This window comes from Cervus canadensis, chromosome 20, assembly GCF_019320065.1.
Source record: "Cervus canadensis isolate Bull #8, Minnesota chromosome 20, ASM1932006v1, whole genome shotgun sequence".
In the NCBI taxonomy this organism is placed as follows: Eukaryota; Metazoa; Chordata; class Mammalia; order Artiodactyla; family Cervidae; genus Cervus; species Cervus canadensis.
This window is the reverse complement of record NC_057405.1, coordinates 22,022,497-22,043,096: the sequence shown is the minus strand read 5'-3', so window position 1 is coordinate 22,043,096 and position 20,600 is coordinate 22,022,497. Positions and strand designations below refer to the sequence as shown.

The 20,600-nt window shown below is 40.6% G+C and overlaps 1 protein-coding gene across 1 annotated transcript in view; it reads left to right on the top strand.

Annotated features, from left to right (window-relative positions):
* COL19A1 (collagen type XIX alpha 1 chain) overlaps window positions 1-20,600 on the top strand; it is a 417,733-nt gene that overhangs the window by 57,197 nt on the left and 339,936 nt on the right. The window contains exons 5-6 of the mRNA XM_043439611.1: window positions 14,803-14,926; window positions 16,449-16,724. Coding sequence (XP_043295546.1) covers window positions 14,803-14,926; window positions 16,449-16,724 — 400 coding nt within the window. The remainder of the gene's footprint in view (window positions 1-14,802; window positions 14,927-16,448; window positions 16,725-20,600) is intronic.

The window sequence follows — 20,600 nt, the reverse complement described above, 5'->3', positions numbered from 1 at the left end:
ATCACAGAAAAAGAAACAAACAAAAAATACCCAATTACATGGAGATTAAACCACATGCTATTAAAAAAACCAATCAGTCAATGAAAAAATCAGAGAAGAAATTAAAAAATACCTTGAGGCAAATGACATTGAAAACACAACCATACAAATTCTATGGGATGCAGCAAAAGCAGTTCTAGAGGGAAGCTCATAAGGATACAGCTCTTCTTTAGAAAACAAGAAAAATCTCAAACAACCTAATCTACCACTTAAAAGAATTATAAAAAGAAGAATAAGCAAAACATAACATCTGCAGAAAGAAGGAGATAATAAAGATCAGAGAGGAAGTAAAGTAGAGAGTTGATAGAAAAATAAATATAAATAAAAATAAAAAATAGAAAATTGATAAAACCAAGAACTAGTTCTTTGAAAGGGCAAATAACATTGACAAACCTCTGGCCATTATCACCAAGAAGAAAAGAGAGAAGACCCAAATAAGAAATGAAAGAGGATCAATCACAACTGATACCTCAGAAATACTAAAAATACCTTAAAAGAATACTATCAACAATTATATGCCAAAAGATTTGACAACCCAGAAGAAACGGGCAACTTTCCAAAAACGCAGAGGCCACCAAAACTGAATCAAAAAGAAATGGATAATTTGAACAAGCCAATCAATAGAAATGAAATAGTAACTGCAATAAGCATGGAAACATATACACTACCATATGTAAAATAGAAAGCCAGTAAGAATTTTCTGTATGACTCGGGAACTCAAACTGGGGCTCTGTGACAACCTAGAGGGATGGGGTGGGTTGGGAGGTGGGAGGAAGGTTCAAGAGGGAGGGGACACATGTATACCTATGGCTGATTCATGTTGATGTATGGCAGAAACCAACCCAATATTATAAAGCAAATTATTCTTCAATTAAAAATAAATAAATTTTTAAAAAGCTCCTGACAAACAAAAGCCCAGGACCAGATGACTTCACTGTGGAATTCTACTAAATGTACAAGCAATAGCTTATACTGATTCTTCTCAAAAATGCTCCAAAAACCTGAAGAGGAAGGAGCACACCCAAGAAGACATTCTATGAAGTCACCATCACCCTGATACCAAAACAGACAAGGAAACTTTCCAGACAAGGAAACTACTAAAAAAAATGAAAATTATAGACTAATATCTTTGATGAATATAGATGCAAAAATTATTAAGAAAATATTAGCAAACTGAATCCAACAACACATAAGAAAGGTCATATACCAAGGCCAAGTTGGATTCATCCAAGTCACAAGGATGGTTCAACATATGCGAATCAATCAATGTGATACACCAATCAAGAAGAGAAAGGAGAAAAACCACATGATCAAGATGCAGAAGAAGCACTCAATAAAATCCGACACCCATTCATGATAAAACACTTATGAAAGTGGGTATAGAAGTAATATATTTCAACATAATAAAAGTTATTTATGACAAACCCGTAGTCAATATATTACTCAATGGTGAGCATCTGAATGCCTCCCTGCTAAAATCTGAAAGAAGACAAGGATGCCTCTCTCACAGCATCTCTTCAACATAATATTGGAATTCTTAGCCACAGCAATCAGACAAGAAAAAGAAAAGGTATTGAAATTGGTAGGGAAGAGGTAAAATTGTCATTATATACAGTTGACATGATAATATATATAGAAAACCCTGAAGTCTCCAAACAAAGGCTATTAGATAAATGATTTCAGCCAGGTAGCAAGATACAAGATTAACAGGATTAACAGGATTTGGTTGCATTTATTTACACTAACAATGAAATATCAGAAAGGGAATGTAAAAAAAATAATGCCTTTTAAATCACACCCCTCCCCCCAAATAAAATACTTAGGAATAAACCTCACCAAGGAGGTGAAGAACTTACATGCTGAGAACTAAAAAACATTACTAAAGGAAATTAAAGATGATTTAAAGAAAATGAAAAGATATCCCATGCTTTTAGATTGGGAGAATTAATATTGTTAAAATGTCCATATTACGCAAGGCATCTACAGATTTAATGTGATCCCTATTAAATTACACATGATATTTTCACAGAAATAGATCAAGTAATCCTAAAATTTATGTAGAATAATAAAAGACCAGAATTACCAAAGTAGTCCTGAGGAAAAAGAACAAAGCAAGATGCATAGCCCTCACAGACTTCAGACTATACTATAAGGTGATGGTAATCAAATAGTGTGGTACTGACACAGAAACAAACATACCTATCAGTGGAACAGAATGGAGAGCAAAGAAATAAAACCATACACTTAGAGTCAATCAATCTTCAACAAAAGAGGCAACAATATGCAATGGTGAAAAGACAGTCTTTCCAGCAAGTGGTTTTGAGAAAGCTGGACAGCCATATGCAAATCAGTGCTGTTAGAACACCCCCTCACACCATTCACAAAAATAAACTCAAAATGGATTAAAGACCTACATATAAGACAAGACACCATAAAACTCATAAATTGTACCAGTGTTTTCTTAGTTCAGTCTCCCAAGGCAATGGAAATAAAAATAAAAATAAACAAATGAGATCTAATAAAATTTATAAGCTTTTGCACAGCAAAGGAAACCATAAGCAAGCTCAAAAAGACAACTTACAGACTGGCAGAAAATATTTGCAAATGAAGTGACCAACAAGTGATTAATTTGCAATGTATATAAACAGCTCATACAATTCAACAACAAAAAACGGACCCAATCAAAAAATGAGCAGAAGACCTAAATAGATATTTCTCCAGAGACATACAGATGGCCAACAGACACAAGAAAAATGCTCAGCATGCTAATTATTAGAGAAATGCAAATCAAACCTACAATGAAGTGTCACCCAACACTGGTCAGAATGGCCATCATGAAAAGTCTACAAACAAATTCTGGAGGGGATGTGGCGAGAATGTAAATTGGTGCAGCCACTATGGAAAACAGTATGGAGGTTCCTCGAAAAATTAAAACAGAGTTGCCATAGGATCCCACAATCCCACATCTGGACATATATCCATACAAATCTATAATTCAAAAGTACATGCACTCCTATGTTCAAAGCATCATTATTTACAATAGCCAAGACATGGAAGCAATCTAAGTGTCCAAACACAGGTGAATGGATAAAGAAGATGTATCTTCTTTATTCATTCACACACACACACACACACAATGGAGTACTGCTCAGCCATAAACAGAATTACATAATGCCATTTGCAGCAACATGGATGGACCTATATAGATTATCACACTAAGTGAAGTAAATCATAATAATTGAGCAAACTCACAAGGTAGCAGAGTAGGAGGACATGTGCTAATTCTTCTGTGAAAACTCCAAAATGCAACTAACCACTGAACAACCATTGACAGGAGAATGTTGGATTCCACCAAAAAAAGATACCCCACATCCTAGGGCAAAGGAGAAGACCCCCAACAAGATGTTAGGAGGGGAGAAATCACATTTAGAATCAAACCCCATACCCGCCAGAGACTCTCGGAGGGTTCAAACAAAACCTTGTGTGCACCAAGACCCAGGAACACCACAGGAGACTGAGCCAGACCTGCCTCTGAGTGTTTGAGTGTCTCCTGCGGAGGAACAGGTCAGCAGTGGTCTGCTGCGGGGACAGGAGCTCTGGCTGAAGCAGACTTGGGAGGGGAGGCTTGTGAGCCCCACCATAGAGCCACTGAGCAGACAACCCACAAACTGGAGAACAATTGTATCAAAGAGGTTCTCGCACTGTTGCAAAAGTTCTAGGGCCTGCAACAGATTTCACAACATGGGGATCCTGCAAAGGGACAGAGAACCCCCAGGGAATTTGACTTTGAAGGCCAGCGTGATTTGATTACAGAACCTCTACAGGACTGGGGAAACAGATTCTTGGAGGGCAGAAACAAAACCTTGTGCATACCAGGACGCAAGAGAAAGGAGCAGTGACCCCTCAAGAGATTGGGCCAGACTTGCCTGTGAGTGTCCAGGAGTCTCTGGCAGAGGTGTGGGTCAGCAGTGGTCTGCCGTGGGGTCGGGGCACTTAATACAACAGTCCTGAAATAAGAAGGACTTATGACTCCACAAGTCCTTTTGACTCCATTACCCCCACCATAGTTTGGCCTGAGGCCAAACTACATGGAGGGAACACAGTCCCACCCATCAATAGAAAATTGGATTGAAGATTTACTGAGCATGGACCCACCCATCAGAGCAAGACCCAGTTTCCCCCATAGCCAGTCCCTCCCATCAGGAAGCTTCCACAAGCCTATAATCTTTATCCATCAGAGGGTGGAAAGAATGGAAACCACAGTTACAGAAAACTAACCAAGCTGATCACATGGATCACAGTCTTGTCTAAGTCAATGAAACTATGAGCCATGCCATGTAGGGCCACCCAGGATGAATGAGTAATGGTGGAGAGTTCTGACAAAACGTGGTCCACTGGAAAAGGGAATGGCAAACCATTTCAGTACTCTTGCCTTGAGAACCCCATGAATAGTATGAAAAGGCAAAAAGATAGGAAACAGAAAGATGAACTCCTCAGGTTGGTAGGTGCCCAATCAGTTACAGTGGAGAAATACCTCCAAAAAGAATGAAAAGGCTGAGCCAAAACGAAAACAGCACCCAGTTGTGGATGTGACTGGTGATGGAAGTAAAGTCCACTGCTATAAGAACAATACTGCATAGGACCCTGGAATGTTAGGTCCATGAGTCAAGGTAAACTGGAAGTGGTCAAACAGGAGATGGCAAGAGTGAACATTGACATTTTAGGAATCAGTGAACTAAAATGGATAAAAATGGGCAAATTTAATTCAGATGACCATTGTATCTACTACTGGGGGCAAGAATTCCTAACAAGAAATGGAGTGACCCTCAAAGTCAACAAAAGAGTCCAAAATGCAGTACTAGGGTGCAATCTCAAAAACAACAGAACGATCTGTTCATTTCCAAGGCAAACCACTCAGTATCAAGGTAATCCAAGTCTATGCCCCAACTACTAATGCTGAAGAAGCTGAAATTGAACGATTCTATGAAGACCTACAAGACCTTCTAGAACTAACACCAAAAAAGATGTCTTTCTCATCATCGGGGACTGGAATGCAAAAGTAGGAAGTCAAGAGGTACCTGGATTAACAGGCAAGTTTGGCCTTGGAGCACAAAATGAAGCAGGGCAAAGGCTAACAGAGTTTTGACAAGAGAACGCACTGGTCATAGCAAACACCCTCTTCCAACAACACAAGAGACAACTCTACACATGGACATCACTAGATGACCAATACTGAAATCAGATTGATTATATTCTTTGCAGCCGAAGATGGAGAAGCTCTATACAGTCAGCAAAAACAAGACCAGGAGCTGACTGTGGCTCAGATCATGAGCTCCTTACTGCCAAATTCAGACTTAAATAGAAGAAAGTAGGGAAAACCATTAGACCATTAAGGTATGACCTAAATCAAATTCCTTATGATTATATAGTGGAAAAGAGAAATAGATTCAAGGGATTAGAACTGACAGACTGATAGACAGAGTGCCTGAAGAACTATGGATGGAGGTTCATAACATTGTACAGGAGACAGTGATCAAAACCATCCTCATGAAAAAGAAATGCAAAAAGGCAAAATCGTTGTCTGAGGAGGGCTTACAAAGTGCTGAGAAAAGAAGAGAAGCAAAAGGCAAAAGAGAAAAGGAAAGATCAGAATGCAGAGTTCTGAAGGCTATTCAGGAGAGATTAAAAAAATTTTTTTAAAAAGACTTCCTAAGTGATCAGTGCAAGGAATAGAGGAAAATGATAGAAAGGGAAAGACTAGGGATCTCTTCAAGAAAATTAGAGATACCAAGGGAATATTTCATGCAAAGATGGGCACAATAAAGGACAGAAATGATATGCACCTAACAGAAGCATAAGATATTAAGAAGAGTTGGCAAGAATACATAGAAAAACTATACCAAAAAGATCTTCATGACCCAGATAACAACAATGGTGTGATTACTCACCTAGAGCCAGACATCCTGGAGTGTGAAGTCAAGTGGGCCTTAGGAAGCATTACTGCAAACAGAGCTAGTGGAGGTGATGGAATTCCAGTTGAGCTATTTCAAATCCTAAAAGATGACGCTGTGAAAGTGCTGCACTCAATATGGCAGCAAATTTGGAAAACTCGCCTGTGGCCATGGGATTGGAAAAGGTCAGTTTTCATTTCAATCCCAAAGAAAGGCAATGCCAAAGAATATTCTAACTACCACATAATTGCACTCATCTCACACTCTAGCAAAGTAGTGCTCAAAATTGTCCAAGCTAGGCTTCAGCAGTACATGAACTGAGAAGTTACAGATGTTCCGGCTAGATCTAGAAAAGGTAGAAGAACCAGAGATCAAATTTCAAACATCTGCTGGATCGAGAAAAAGCAAGAGAATTCCAGAAAAGCATCTACTTCTGCTTCACTGACTACATTAAAATCCTTTGACTGTGTGTATCACAACAAACTGTGGAACATTCTTAAAGAGAATTCTGTATGTAGGTAAAGAAGCTACAGTTAGAACCAGAAATGGAACAAGACTGGTTCCAAATTGGGAAATAAATACATCAAGGCTGCATATTGTCACCCTGCTCATTTAACTTATATGCAGAGTACATCATGTGAAATGCCAGGATGGATGAAACACAAGCTGGAATCAAGATTGTCGGGAGAAATATCAATAACCTCAGATATGCAGATGACACCACCCTTATGGCAGAAAGCTAAGAGGAACTAAAGGGCCTCTTGATGAAAGTGAAAGAGGAGAGTGAAAATGTTGGCTTAAAACTCATTCAAAAAACGAAGATCATGGCATCTGGTCCCATCACCTCATGGCAAATAGATGGGGAACAATAGAAACAGTGACAGACTTTATTTTCTTGGACTTCAAAATTCACTGCAGATGGTGACTGCTGCCATGAAATTAAAATATGCTTGCTCCTTGGAAGAAAAGCTATGACCAATCTAGACAGTATATTAAAAAGCAGAGACATTACTTTACCAGCAAAGATCTGTCTAGTCAAAGCTATGATTTCTCCAGTAGTCATGTATGGATGTGAGAGTTGGACTGTAAAGAAGGTTGAGCATCGAAAATCTGATGCTTTTGAGCTGTGGTGTTGGAGAAGACTCTTGAGAGTCCCTTTTCTGCAAGAAGATCAAACCAGTCAGTCCTAAAGGAAATCAGTCCTGAATATTCATTGGAAGGACTGATGCTGAAGCTGAAACTTCAACACTTTGGCCACCTGATGTGAAGAACTGAGTCATTGGAAAAGACCCTAATGATGGAAAACATTGAAGGCAGGAGGAGAAGGGGATGATAGAGGATGAGGTGATTGGATGGCATCATTGATTCGAGGGACATGAGTTTGAGCAAGCTCTGGGTGTGCTGCAGTCTATGGTGTTGCAAAGAGTCAGCCACGACTGAGTGACTGAACTAAACTGAACTGAAGTGTAATAAGTCAGAAAGAGAACCACAAATACTATATGATGTCACGTACATGTAGAATCTAAAATATGACACAAATCAGTTTATCTATGAAATAAAAACATATGCACAGATATAGAGAACAGACTTGTAGTGCCAAGGCAGATGAGGGGTATGGGAGGGAAAGGTTGGGAGTTTTGAACTAGCAGGTGCAGCCTATGATATATAGGATGGATAAACAACAAGGTCCTAATGCATACCACAGGAAACTATATTCAGTATCTCGTGATAAACCATAACAGAAAAGAATGTGAAAAAGAATAAATATATGTATAATACATATATATTGTATAACACACACACACACACACGCACATATATATGTAAGTGCATCACTTTGCTGTGCAGAAGAAATTAACACCATATTGTACATCAAGAATACTTCAATAAAATAAAAAATAAAGATGGCAGTGGAAAAAATAAGCTATTACAAGAAGAAGTACAACACAGAGACTATAACCAATATTTTATAATAGTAACCATAATAAGATTATAACCTTTAAAAATTGGGAATCCCTATATTGCACACCTGTAAGATATACTGTACATGAACTATATAACTTATACTGTACACCAAGTCAACTCACAAAACTGAAGGGAGAAATAAACAATTCAACAGTAATAGTTGGAGACTTCAATACTCCATCTTAAAAATCAATAGAACATTAGACAAGAGATTAGTAAGGGAATAGAAGCTTTGAGCAAATCTACAAGCCAATTAGACCTAACAGACTGTAGAACGTTTCACCCGACAACAGAACAATACACATTTTTCTCAACTGCAAGTGAAACTTTCTCCAGAGTAAGCCATATATTATGTTATAAAAAGCAAAGCTCAAAGATTTAAAAGGACTGAAACTTTCCCACTGTTACAGGATTTTAAAAGCAATCCCGTTCCTAATAATGCTTTTTCCATTCATAACCTTGAGTTCTAATTTTGTCCAGGCACTGTATTTACCTACTGTCTTCCAATTCATATCATTTCCTTTTATTTTCTGTGAATGTTTTCCTCTTCTGATTTAAAAACCAATTTGGGCAGGAAATTGCCTTTTACCATCTTTATAAACTTCTGTGGTATTTAAGAAACATTTGTGCATATCCAAACTTTGCTAACTAGCAGTCAGTCGCTGATTTGGTTTTACACAACGTTGGTCTGGACAGCGTTTATGAAAAATCTGAAATAGTTGCCAAGATTAAAACTCTAAACTTTTCAGAAAAAAGTCTGGGCTTTTGGCTTGTCTTAAGAAAGTGGGCTGAACTGGCAACACTGGACCTGCTTCCCTACATGGTAAGAGGTGGCTGAAGCTAATTAGCAGCTGTTCCTCTGGATGTGCTGGGCTCTGCATTTCTCTTTTCTACATGTGTGTCCTCTACATGAGGACAGCTCTCAGTGCTGTTAGTAACTCACTTGCTCTATTTGCTTTTCCTAAAGAATTCTTAGGAGGAAAGTGAAAATTTCTTATATGCACACTTTTATTCATGATAGAAAATCTAAAGCTAGACTTAGAATGGGCCATGTGTTATTTTTCTTTTTTGTTTTTGTTTTCAGATATTTAAATCTAAATTAATTTCATAAACTGACTCCTTTAATAATATTTACTGAGTGAATAGGATAGACAAAGAACCTCAGGAAGCTTACATTACAGTTTCCTGGCTGGGCCCTAACACCATGCAGTTGTGACTCTTGTTTATATGAGCGAGGGAAGGATGTCTTCAGTGTAAACACCTTTAGAAGGATGGAGGGTAGTGAGGCTGGAGAAGAGACCAGTGGGTTAGGTGATCGGGTATGGTTTATTTTATAGGTGGGGATGAGGGAGGGGGATTCTTGACTGATTTTTTCAGTTTTACCCAAAGGACCTTAAAGACAGATCAGCACAGAGACATCTGCCATCGTGCTGATCAGAAGCTGGTAACAGAAAGTGACACTTTCGAAGTCACCATTTTGGGTTCTTCAGCATGGTGCCAGGTCTCTCCTGTCCCCCTCACTCTGGGTGAGTTTTCAGTTGGGCAACCGTGCTGACCGGAGCTGATCCCATACAGTGCCCCCTTCTATTCTTCCCACTGTCTCGCAGTCTCCTCAGCAATCTTACTGGCTGCTTACCAGGGACAGCCCTGCAGTCTGTGTTGGAGTAGGTGATGTGCAGGGAGCTAAAGGTCCCAGCCATCAGTCACTACGTGGCTAAGGTGGCTGGCACCATAAATTAGATGTGAACAAGGCTCCCTGGGCAGCACCAGCGCACCAGTGACCGTGTACATGGGATTGTATGCTCCTAATGACTTTTCCTGTTAGAAAGAACCCTGCATCAGAAGTCACAGGAAATGGCCTGCGGCCCCACTCCCTCGCCACTAGCTGTCTGGGTGACAGCATCCCTGGGTGAAGAGTGAGGAGCGGAACTCCGAGTCGTCTGGACTCCAGCAGCGCTGGTCCGGGGGAAATACTCACCCTGGAGCTGCACCGAGGTGGGAGTGGCGGGGGCTGCAGCCCTGCCTCGTGGGAGCTTGGGTGGGGGAGGAGGAGCTCAAGGACCACGCCCCAGGACACAGTTCTCTGGGGCTGGACCCCACGTCCCGAGCACGCCGGGTCTGGAGCGTGGAGGAAGGAGACAAGCCCAGGGTTGGGTGGCCGGGGCATCCCGCAGAACCACCGTGTGCCCTGTCCCTCGGATGGAATGACGCTCCATTCTGGCCAGTCCACCCTGAGCGCGGTCTCAGCCCGGGGCAGCTTGGGAAAGACCCAGCTCTTCCACTCCCTCGATCAGTGCTCCCTCCTTAGTCCGCATCGAGGGTAAAAGGGCCTTCTCAGGATATGTCAGCCGGGCCTTCCGCCCGGCCTTCAGCAGCCATGTGACATCTTCCTGCAGTATTCAGTTCGCTGCAGCCACTGTGCTGTCTGGTGGGTCACTTGACCTCTCCTCCACCCAGGTGATGGTGACCATGGCCTCGCCCACAGCATTTTCAACTCGCCTTCTTCAAAGTTTACCCAGAAAACCCTTCCCGAGGCCAAGATTTGGCCTAAAATCTTTGTCAGATCCCGCCTGACAGCTGTCCTCAAGTGGCTCAAAGGCGCTCAGGACGCGGACACTTGATGCAGGGGTGCGCATCCAGAGTGCCCGGGGTTGTCAGTTTTCTCATTGGACGAGATTTAGGCACAGGAATGGTGGAAACCGAAAGAGAAGGAGGTCATCTTTTTACTGTGAGTGTGGAGTGACAGACGGTGCTTCAATATTCCACATGCTCCAAAATGACCAGCTTGCCAATGTCTGGGTGAGGAGGACTTAATAAAGTTTAAAAGGGGGTTATCTTTTCATTATTTCATTGTTTTCCAATTAAAAGCAGAGACAAAACATAAAAACAAAATGAACAAACAAAAATCTGGCAAGCTTTCACAGCAGGGATACTTTTAGAATTTCAAAGGAGACATTTCTGATGGGTTCTGTGAACAGTACAAGTCCCAGAGTTATTCATTATGGCTGGAAATTCCATTTGGAGATAAGTGCATCTGGTTCTTATATTAACGTTTTAAATTAATTAATTTATTTTATTTGGAGGCTAATTACAATATTGTGGTGGTTTTTGCCATACATTGACATGAATCAGTCATGGTTGTACATGTGTCCCCCATCCTGAACCCTCTCCCACCTCCCTTCCCATCCCATCCCTCCCTCTGGGTCATCCCAGTGCACCAGCCCTGAGTGCCCTGTCTCATGCATTGAACCTGGACGGGTGATCTACTTCACATTTCAATGCTATTCTCTCAAATCATCCCATCCTCACCTTCTCCCACAGAGTCCAAAAGTCTGTTTTTTACATCTGTGTCTTTTGCTATCTCACATATAGGGTCATCATAAATTCCATATATATGTGTTAATATACTGTATTGGTGTTTTTCTTTCTGACTTACTTCACTCTGTATAATTGGCTCCAGTTTCATCCACCTCATTAGAACCGATTCAAATGCATTCTTTTTAATAGCTGAGTAATATTCCAAAATCACTGCAGATGGTGACTGCAGCCATGAAATTAAAAGACGCTTACTCCTTGGAAGAAAAGCCATGACCAACCTAGATAGCATATTAAAAAGCAGAGACATTACTTTGCTGAAAAAAGGTCCATCTAGTCAAAGCTATGGTTTTTCCAGTAGTCAAGTATGGATGTAAGAGTTGAACCATAAGAAAGTTGAACACTGAAGAATTGATGCTTTTGAACTGTGCTGCTGGAGAAGACTCTTGCGAGTCCCTTAGACACTAAGCAGACCAAACCAGTCAATCTTAGAGGAAATCAGTCCTGAATATTCATTGGAAGGACTGATTCTGAAGTTGAAGCTTGAATACTTTGGCCACCTGATGTGAACTCACTCATTGGAAAAGACCCTGATGCTGGGAAAGACTGAAGGTGGGAGGAGAAGGGGACGACAGAGGATGAGATGGATGGATGGCATCACCGACTGGATGGGCATGAGTGTGAGTAAACTCCGGGAGTTTGTGATGGACAGGGAGGCCTGGCATGCTGCGATTCATGGGGTCTCAAAGAGTCAGACACGACTGAGTTAGTGAACTGAACTGAACTGAATATTCCATTGCATATATGTACCACAGCTTTCTTATCCATTCGTCCGCAATGGACATCTAGGTCGCTTCCATGTCCTGGCTATTATAAACAGTGCTACAATGAACAAGGGTACACGTGTCTCTTTCAATTCTGGTTTCCTCACTGTGTATGCCCAGCAGTGGGATTGCTGGGTCATATGGCGGTTGAATGAACAGGCTGGTCTGTCGTTGCCATCGGTGGCTGCAGCAGCTCCCAGCTCGTCTGGAGCTCGCCTCAGAAGGTCGCTGCCAATCGAAGGTCCGCTGAGGAGAGTTCTTTTACTTGGCTGGAAAAATAGCAACCGGCTGATTGGGTGAGGCTGTATCACGTGATGGTCGTCACGGGAAGGAGTGGGCTGAGCATCCTCGCGAGAGCAGAGAGCGATGCTTCCAGAATGCAGGAAGACTGACAATGAGGCCTTTGACAGTGTAGGTGTTCCCAGTACTAATTTAAGAGGTTTGATGGATATATACAGGTAATATTAATGTAATGCTGTACTGAGGATGGAGAGAACTTTGTCTGTTTTACAGCAGGGAAGAGGGTGAAGATACGCATATATTTGTAAACCAAGATAAGACGGGTATTGGTGAGGGAGAGGTGAGAGACATAAATGGAGTTTTAACATCTGAAGTACAAAAATGGCTGTAGAATGGGAGATGAAGCAACAGAGGAAGAGATGATACATTCTCGGAAGACAGGAAGCCGTGGAGTCACAAGCATTGAGAGGAGGAAACTGCTAGGTGGGCGCTGTTGGCACGTGGGCCGGGGTGCTTCCCCAGGCACCAGGAGGGGCTCAACCCAGGGAGGAATCAGGGCGCCTCTGTGGAGGCTGGAAAGGGTGTGTGTGTGTGCACCGGGAGAGGCTCAACCCAGGGAGGAGTCAGAGCGCCTCTGTGGAGGCTGGAAAGGGTGTGTGTGTGTGTGTGCGCGCAGGCGCGAGCGATGAAAATGAGACCCTGGGTTACTTCCTCATTCATCATCCAGCCAGACAAGAGAGTCAGATAGCCTCCAGACTGGGGGTAAGCAGATTAGTGAAGAAGGTAAAACTAGAGTTTATATCTGTATCTGCCTATATACAGACCAACCTCCTTTTATTGTGCCTCACTTTCCTCCGCTTCACAGATGTTGCTGATTTTTCTTTTTTTCCATATTGAAGGTTTGTGACATGTGTGTTGTCGGATGATGGCTAACATTTTTTCTTAGCAATAACATTTTATGTACGTTTTAGATATAATGTCAGATATAGATATAATACAGTATTGTGTAAATACAACTTTTACATACAGCAGGCAACCAGAAAATTTGTGTGACTCACTTTACTGTGATATTCACTTCATTCCAGTAATCTGGAACTAAACCTGCAATATTCTTGAGGTCTGCTTGTGTACATGTATGAACATATACATATATGCATAATATGTGTGTGTACATGTATTTAACCAAGTAAGAACTTTAAGCTAGCATAGCTTTTTCATATTTTTTCCTGATTTCCTTACTACATGTGACTTTGTCTCTAACACAAAATGTAAAACCAAAGTTTCAGAATTTTCCATGAGTTTGGTTGTCAGTTTCAGTGGAGCTTGGTGTGATATTCCCAGTGTCTAACTCTTTGCAACCCCGTGGACCATAGCCCACCAGGGTCTTCTGTCCATGGAATTCTCCAGGCAAGAATACTGGAGTGGGTTGACATTCCCTTCTCCAGGGGATCTTCCTGACTCAGGGATCAAACCTAGGTCTCCTGCACTGAAGGCACATTCTTTACTGTCTGAGCCACCAGGGAAGTCCCAGTTAGTAGTTCCTATCTCAATATATGATATTTTATTTATATAAACAATCTCTGGCTGTGTTAGCCTCAAGAGAGTTTGTATCTGCTACTCATGATTTTTTAAAAGAAAAGCAAGATTCCTGCCTTGCAGAGTGTTTATATACAATGTGGATAAGTTTAAAAGTCAACATGAAGGAATGTATTTCTCCATGTTTTCAAATGAAAGTTTAAATATGATGTGTGTTCACTGTGAATTTTTTCCCTTAAGTTTCTTCATAGATCCAGTGAGACCAGTATTTTGAAACAAGATTGAGGCAAAAGCATACTTGGACTGACTTTAGGCTTCTCTCTGCTACTTAGGAAGAATTTGCATATTTTTATTTTCTGTAAGAATGAAAAAAGAGCTAAAATGCCTTTATGATATTTAATTTCAGTCTTAAATTGATACCTACTAGGAAATCAGAATTAGGAATTTATTTTGCAAGAGTTTAACATGGTAAAACTTCTTTGGAATAATATACATGTAATTGTTAATAGTGCTCTTTAAAATGCCCTGTACTTCTCTCTACTAATAAAACCAGGAGGTATTGTTTATTTTCTTTATAAGTGTCTACTGTTTGCAAGACTGCAGTGAATTCTAAGACTCTATGGGAATATCTTGTTGAGTAAAGGAATATCACCCCATAGTACAATAGTCTGAAAGTTACTTGCTTTTACACACCTCAAGCTTTAGCAACACTTATCAGGAAATTTATAAAAAGGGAAAGAACAGGATAAAAATTCCATAGGTAACTGTAGGTGTGACTGCTTCCATATTCATTAGGTAGATGTCTGTAATGAGTTATAAATTCATTGAGAAAATACAGCTGAGATACTGAGTTGCAGAAACCTTCATACTGACATACTCTGTTCTTGCCTCCTTCAGTTTCCACACAATGGTTCTTTGTTTTCCTCCTACAGTAAGATATTTCCCAAAGGCCTTCCTGAGGAGTTTGCCATAGCTGCCATGTTTCGGGTGCGAAGGAGCGGGAAGAAGGAACGGTGGTTCCTGTGGCAGGTTTTAAACCAGCGTAATATGCCACAGGTAAGGACGGAACCAGAGAGGTATGCTGATGAGTGTTGCCTCTCGAAACTGGGGGCATAAATTTGGGAGCAGACCTCATATAGGAATATTCTTTTAGAGGAATCATCCACAGAAAATGCAAGTATTCTTAGAGTTAGGGGGCTCTCACTGAGATACGTAATTGGAGAGCTTGGTGGGTGAGACAAGATTGAGTTTTGTTTTGTTTTTTCTGGATTCCTGTTTTGTCTGAAGACACTCAAACTGACTGCCCTTCCTTTATAACTGCTTCATTGACACCAAGTGTATCTCACTAACAACATCTTCATCTCCTATCATTTCTGATATCTCCTATTATATATTTAAAAGCTGTTAATTGTTTCATCTGAAATCCCTAATGAATTAGGGAATGAGATATAAATATTGATTCCATCAATAGAAAATAATTGAACACATGCTAGATGCTAGTTGGTGACAAAATAAGAAATTGGCAAAGCTTGATTCAGGGAGCCTAAGGTCTGGGGATGCCACACTGGAGCATGATCGCAGGGTAATGGTGGCCAAGGACAGTTTGGAGTTGGGTAAAAACTGTGGGAGTGTGGAAAAGACAGCTCCCCCAGATGGCCATGAGGAGAGCAGGGATCTAGGAATATTTGTGAGAGAGGTTGATCAGAAAGGAAGGGAGCAGGTACTCCAGGGAGTGAAGGTGAACATCACAGTTACTGATGGGCATCGTCTATCTGTGTTTATTTTTGTACATATCCATCAAAATGTTTTTATTACCATAAGTGAAACAGATCGCCAGCCCAGGCTCGATGCATGAGACAAGATGCTCAGGACTGGTGCACTGGGATGACCCGGAGGGATGGGATGGGGAGGGAGGTCGGAGGGGGGTTCGAGATGGGGAACACACGTACACCTGTGGCAGATTCATGTCAGTGTATGGCAAAAACCACCACAATATAGTAAAGTAATTAGCCTCCAATTAAAATAAATAAATAAATTTTTTTTAATTTAAAAAATGTTTTTAATGATCTTTTATATCTGTTATTATAGTCACAATTTTATGATGGAAATATGACTTGAATAGGAAGAATATGCACTCTCTGAAAATGTATTTTCTCTGCACCATGCAAATCATCAAAGGTTAAAGAGGTTGATCTCAGTTTCCATGCTAAGGGAAGTGATCATCTCTTATTCTTTTTGAATTAGTGACATTAATTCTTGAATTACTTATACAGAGTTTTTTATACACACACACACACACACACACATACACACACACACACATATGCATATATACTCCAAGATGTCCTTTCACAAAAGGAGCATACTACACTCACCAAATACCACATATTTAAATACTTTTTGTAGCTGGATGTTTACTGTTCTTTGATGTTAAGAAACCTGATGGACACAAATGTCATTTAGAACATTTTACTGAGTGCCCCAGTTCTACTAACATGCAACTTGAGTTTTTATTTGTATCTTTAATAATTTTTAAAACTTAATTTCAAACATTTAAAGATCATTTGCATTTTTGCAGCTTTCTGTAATAGTTGACGGTGGAAGGAAGGTGGTGGAATTGATGTTCCAAGCTGCCGAGGGAGATGTGTTGAACTACATTTTTAAAAATCAAGAACTCCGTTCTTTATTTGATCGTCAGTGGCATAAACTTGGCTTTGGTATACAATCCCAGGCCATTTCACTCTATGTGGATTGTAACTTAGTTGCAAGCCGTCCTACTGATGCAAAGAGTACCATGGACTTCCGTGGAAGGACTGTTATTGCTGCCCGAGCTTCAGATGGCAAACCTGTGGATGTGAGTTGTGAACTAGTAACATTTATAAATTTAAAGAAAATGTCTTATTAAAACCTTTTTGCCTTTAGCAGCTATGTAAGATATTTCTTTCTCAGCACTGCTTAATTTGCTATCAGATGTGTGAAGCATAGCTATGTATTTCCAGTCATATTTTCACATATATTACTTTCTATCTGTTTTCACTTATTTTTCTCTAGCCTGTGAATTTGAAAGAACTAGGTAATGCCTTAAAAATAAGCTATTAAAATTAAATTTTAGTAAAAATTGAAACTATTATACAAAACTAAGCATGATCTGGGCTTCCCAGGTACTTCAGATGGTAAAGAATCTGCCTGCCATGCAGGAGACCTGCACTCGATCCCTGGGTTGGGAAGATCCTCTGAAGAAGGGAATGGCAACCCATTCCAGTATTCTTGTCTGGAGAATTCCATGGACAGAGGAGCCTGGTAGGCTACGGTCCATGGGGTCGCAAAGAGTCAAACATGACTGAGCGACTAATGCATACATACACATAAGTTTGATCTAAGTTCATATGTTTTGAATAGAAAGACTGGAGAAAGATGAAGTTAAATGGTTCCAGATTATCTGAAGTTTTCATTCAAGAATAATAGGCTATTTATTCATCCTCAGATTCACAAGTGTTTGTATTGCAGACTATTTTTCATTAGTTTATAATAGTTTTTCAGAGTTCTGTTGGATTGAAACACAGCCACTATCTTTAAAAGGCGGGATATATCTAAATTTGATGACTTCACATGTTCTTATGGGTGGAATGATGGGAAAACCATACAAATAATCTGAGTGCAGACCACCAATAGGAATTGTTAACACAAAGCACTTCACAGTTAGGTTTTATTTCAAAAGTTTGATTCTGTGCAAGTACGTGTTTGGCTAGCATATTATTTTTAAAGGTTCCTGTGGAAGGCATCAGAGATAGATGACAGGTATATAGACGGATATTACATATATATATCACCAATAAAATATTATTTTTAAACTGTCTTCTCTCAGAGACAATGAACAAATCAGTGAGAATGACTTAACTAGGGTTCACTGATGATTATTAAAATAGGCTAGAGCAGAGACCAGTTTTGGAGATAAGACATCTTAGCATCAGAGAGAGTGAGCTTGCTTGGGGATCAGAAAGATCGGGTTTTAAATCATAGCTCATCCACTTAGCTTTTATGACCTGGTAATTTATCTTGTTCCTATTATTTTTTCGAAGTCTCGGTATCCTCAGTTATAAAGTAATATTGGTAGACTCATAATTTCATGGAGTATTGCCATAATGCATAGTGTATGGTCAGTTCTTTGTATATTCATTTATTTATTTAGGGCCTGACATACCATTGGGTGGGCTTCCCTGGTGGCTCAGATGGTAAAGAATTCACCTGCAAAGCAGGATACCTGGATTTGATCCCGGGGTTGGGAAGATTCCCTGGAGGAGGGCATGGCAACCCACTCCAGTATTCTTGCCTGGAGAATTACCATGGACAGAGGAGCTGGTGAGCTACAGTGCACGGGGTCCAAGGAGTCAGACACGACTGAGCGACTAAGCACAGCACAGCACAACATATGCCGTTCAATCCTGGTCATAAAAGACTGAAAAGCAACAACAAGAACAATAAAGCCTACTACTCCTCTCTCAAGGTCTTAAAGACTAAGTCTGTATCAGTAAAGATGGAATAAGCCTATTGTCAGTAAATGGTGGCTGCCAGTAGTAATCACAGTATTAATTGACTGTTATGGTCAGCACCGAAATCAGATTGATTATGCCAAAGGTGGAGAAGCTCTACACAGTCAGCAAAAACAAGACCGAGAGCTGACTGTGGCTCAGATCATGAACTCCTTATTGCCAAATTCAGAGTCAAATTGAAGAAAGTGGGGAAAACCACTAGACCATTCAGGTATGACCTAAATCAAATCCCTTCAGACTATACAGTGGAAGTAAGAAATAGATTTAAGGGACCAGATCTGGTAGACAGATTGCCTGATCAACTATGGACAGAGGTTCGTGACATTATACAAGAGAAAGGAATCAAGACCATCGCCAAGAAAAAGAAATGCAAACAAGCAAAATGGCTATCTGAGGAGGTCTTACAAATAGCTGTGAAAAGAAGTGAAAAGCAAAGGAGAAAAGGGAAGATATACCCATTTGAATGCAGAGTTCCAGAGAATAGCAAGGAGAGATAAGAAAGCCTTCCTCAGCGATCAATGCAAAGAAATAGAGGAAAACAATAGAATGGGAAAGACTAGAGATCGATTCAAGAAAATTAGAGATACCAAGGGAACATATCATTTAAAGATAGGCTCAATAAAGGACAGAAAAGGTATGGACCTAACAGAAGCAGAAGATATAAAGAAAAGGTGGCAAGAATACACAGAAGAACTAAAGATCTTCACGACCCAGATAATCACGATGGTGTGATCACTCACACTCACCTAGAGCCAGACATCCTGGAATGTGAAGTCAAGTGGGCCTTAGAAAGCATCACTACGAACAAAGCTAGCGGAGGTGATGGAATTCCAGTTGAGCTGTTTCAAATCCTGAAAGATGATGCTGTGAAACTGCTTCGCTCAGTATGTCAGCAAATTTGGAAAACTCAGCAGTGGCCACAGGACTGGAAAAGGTCAGCTTTCATTCCAACCCCAAAGAAAGGCAATCCCAAAGAATGCTCAAACTACTGCACAATTGCACTCATCTCACACATTAGTAAAGTAATGATCAAAATTCTCCAAGTCAGGCTTCAGCAATATGTGAATCGTGAACTTCCAGATGTTCAAGCTGGTTTTAGAAAAGGCAGAGGAACCAGAGATCAAATTGCCAAATCTGCTGGATCATCAAAAAAGCAAGAGAGTTCCAGAAAAACATCTATTTCTGCTTTATTGACTATGCCAAAGCCTTTGACTGTGTGGACCACAGTAAATTGTGGAAAATTCTGAAGGAGATGGGGATACCAGACCACCTGACCTGCCTCTTGAGAAACCTGTATGCAGGTCAGGAAGCAATAGTTAGAACTGGACATGGAACAACAGACCTGTTCCAAACAGGAAAAGGAGTACGTCGAGGCTGTTTACTGTCACTCTGGTTATTTAACTTATATGCAGAGTACATCATAAGAAACGCTGGGCTGGAAGAAGCACAAGCTGGAATCAAGATTGCCAGGAGAAATATCAATAACCTCAGATATGCAGATGACACCACCCTTATGGCAGAAAGTGAAGAAGAACTAAAAAGCCTCTTGATGAAAGTGAAAGAGAAGAGTCAAAAAGTTGGCTTAAAATTCAACATTCAGAAAACTAAGATCACGGCATCCAGTCCCATCACTTCATGGCAAATAGATGGGGAAACAGTGGAAACAGTAGCTGACTTTATCTTTCTGGGCTCCAGAATCACTGCAGATGGTGATTGCAGCCATGAAATTAAAAGACGCTTACTCCTTGGAAGGATAGTTATGACCAACCTAGACAGCATATTAAAAAGCAGAGACATTACTTTGTCAACAATGGTCAGTCTAGTCAAGGCTGTGGTTTTTCCAGTGGTCATGTATGGATGTGAGAGTTGGACTGTGAAGAAAGCTGAGTGCTGAAGAAATGATGCTTTTGACCTGTGGTATTGGAGAAGACCCTTGAGAGTCCCTTGGACTGCAAGGAGACCCAACCAGTCCATCCTAAAGGAGATAAGTCCTGGGTGTTCATTGGAAGGACTGATGCTGAAGCTGAAACTCCAATACTTTGGCCACTTGATGCAAAGAGCTGACTCATTTGAAAAGACCCTGATGCTGGGAAAGATTGAGGGCAGGAGGAGAAGGGGATGACAGAGGATGAGATGGTTGGATGGCATCACTGACTCGTTGGACATGGGTTTGGGTGGAC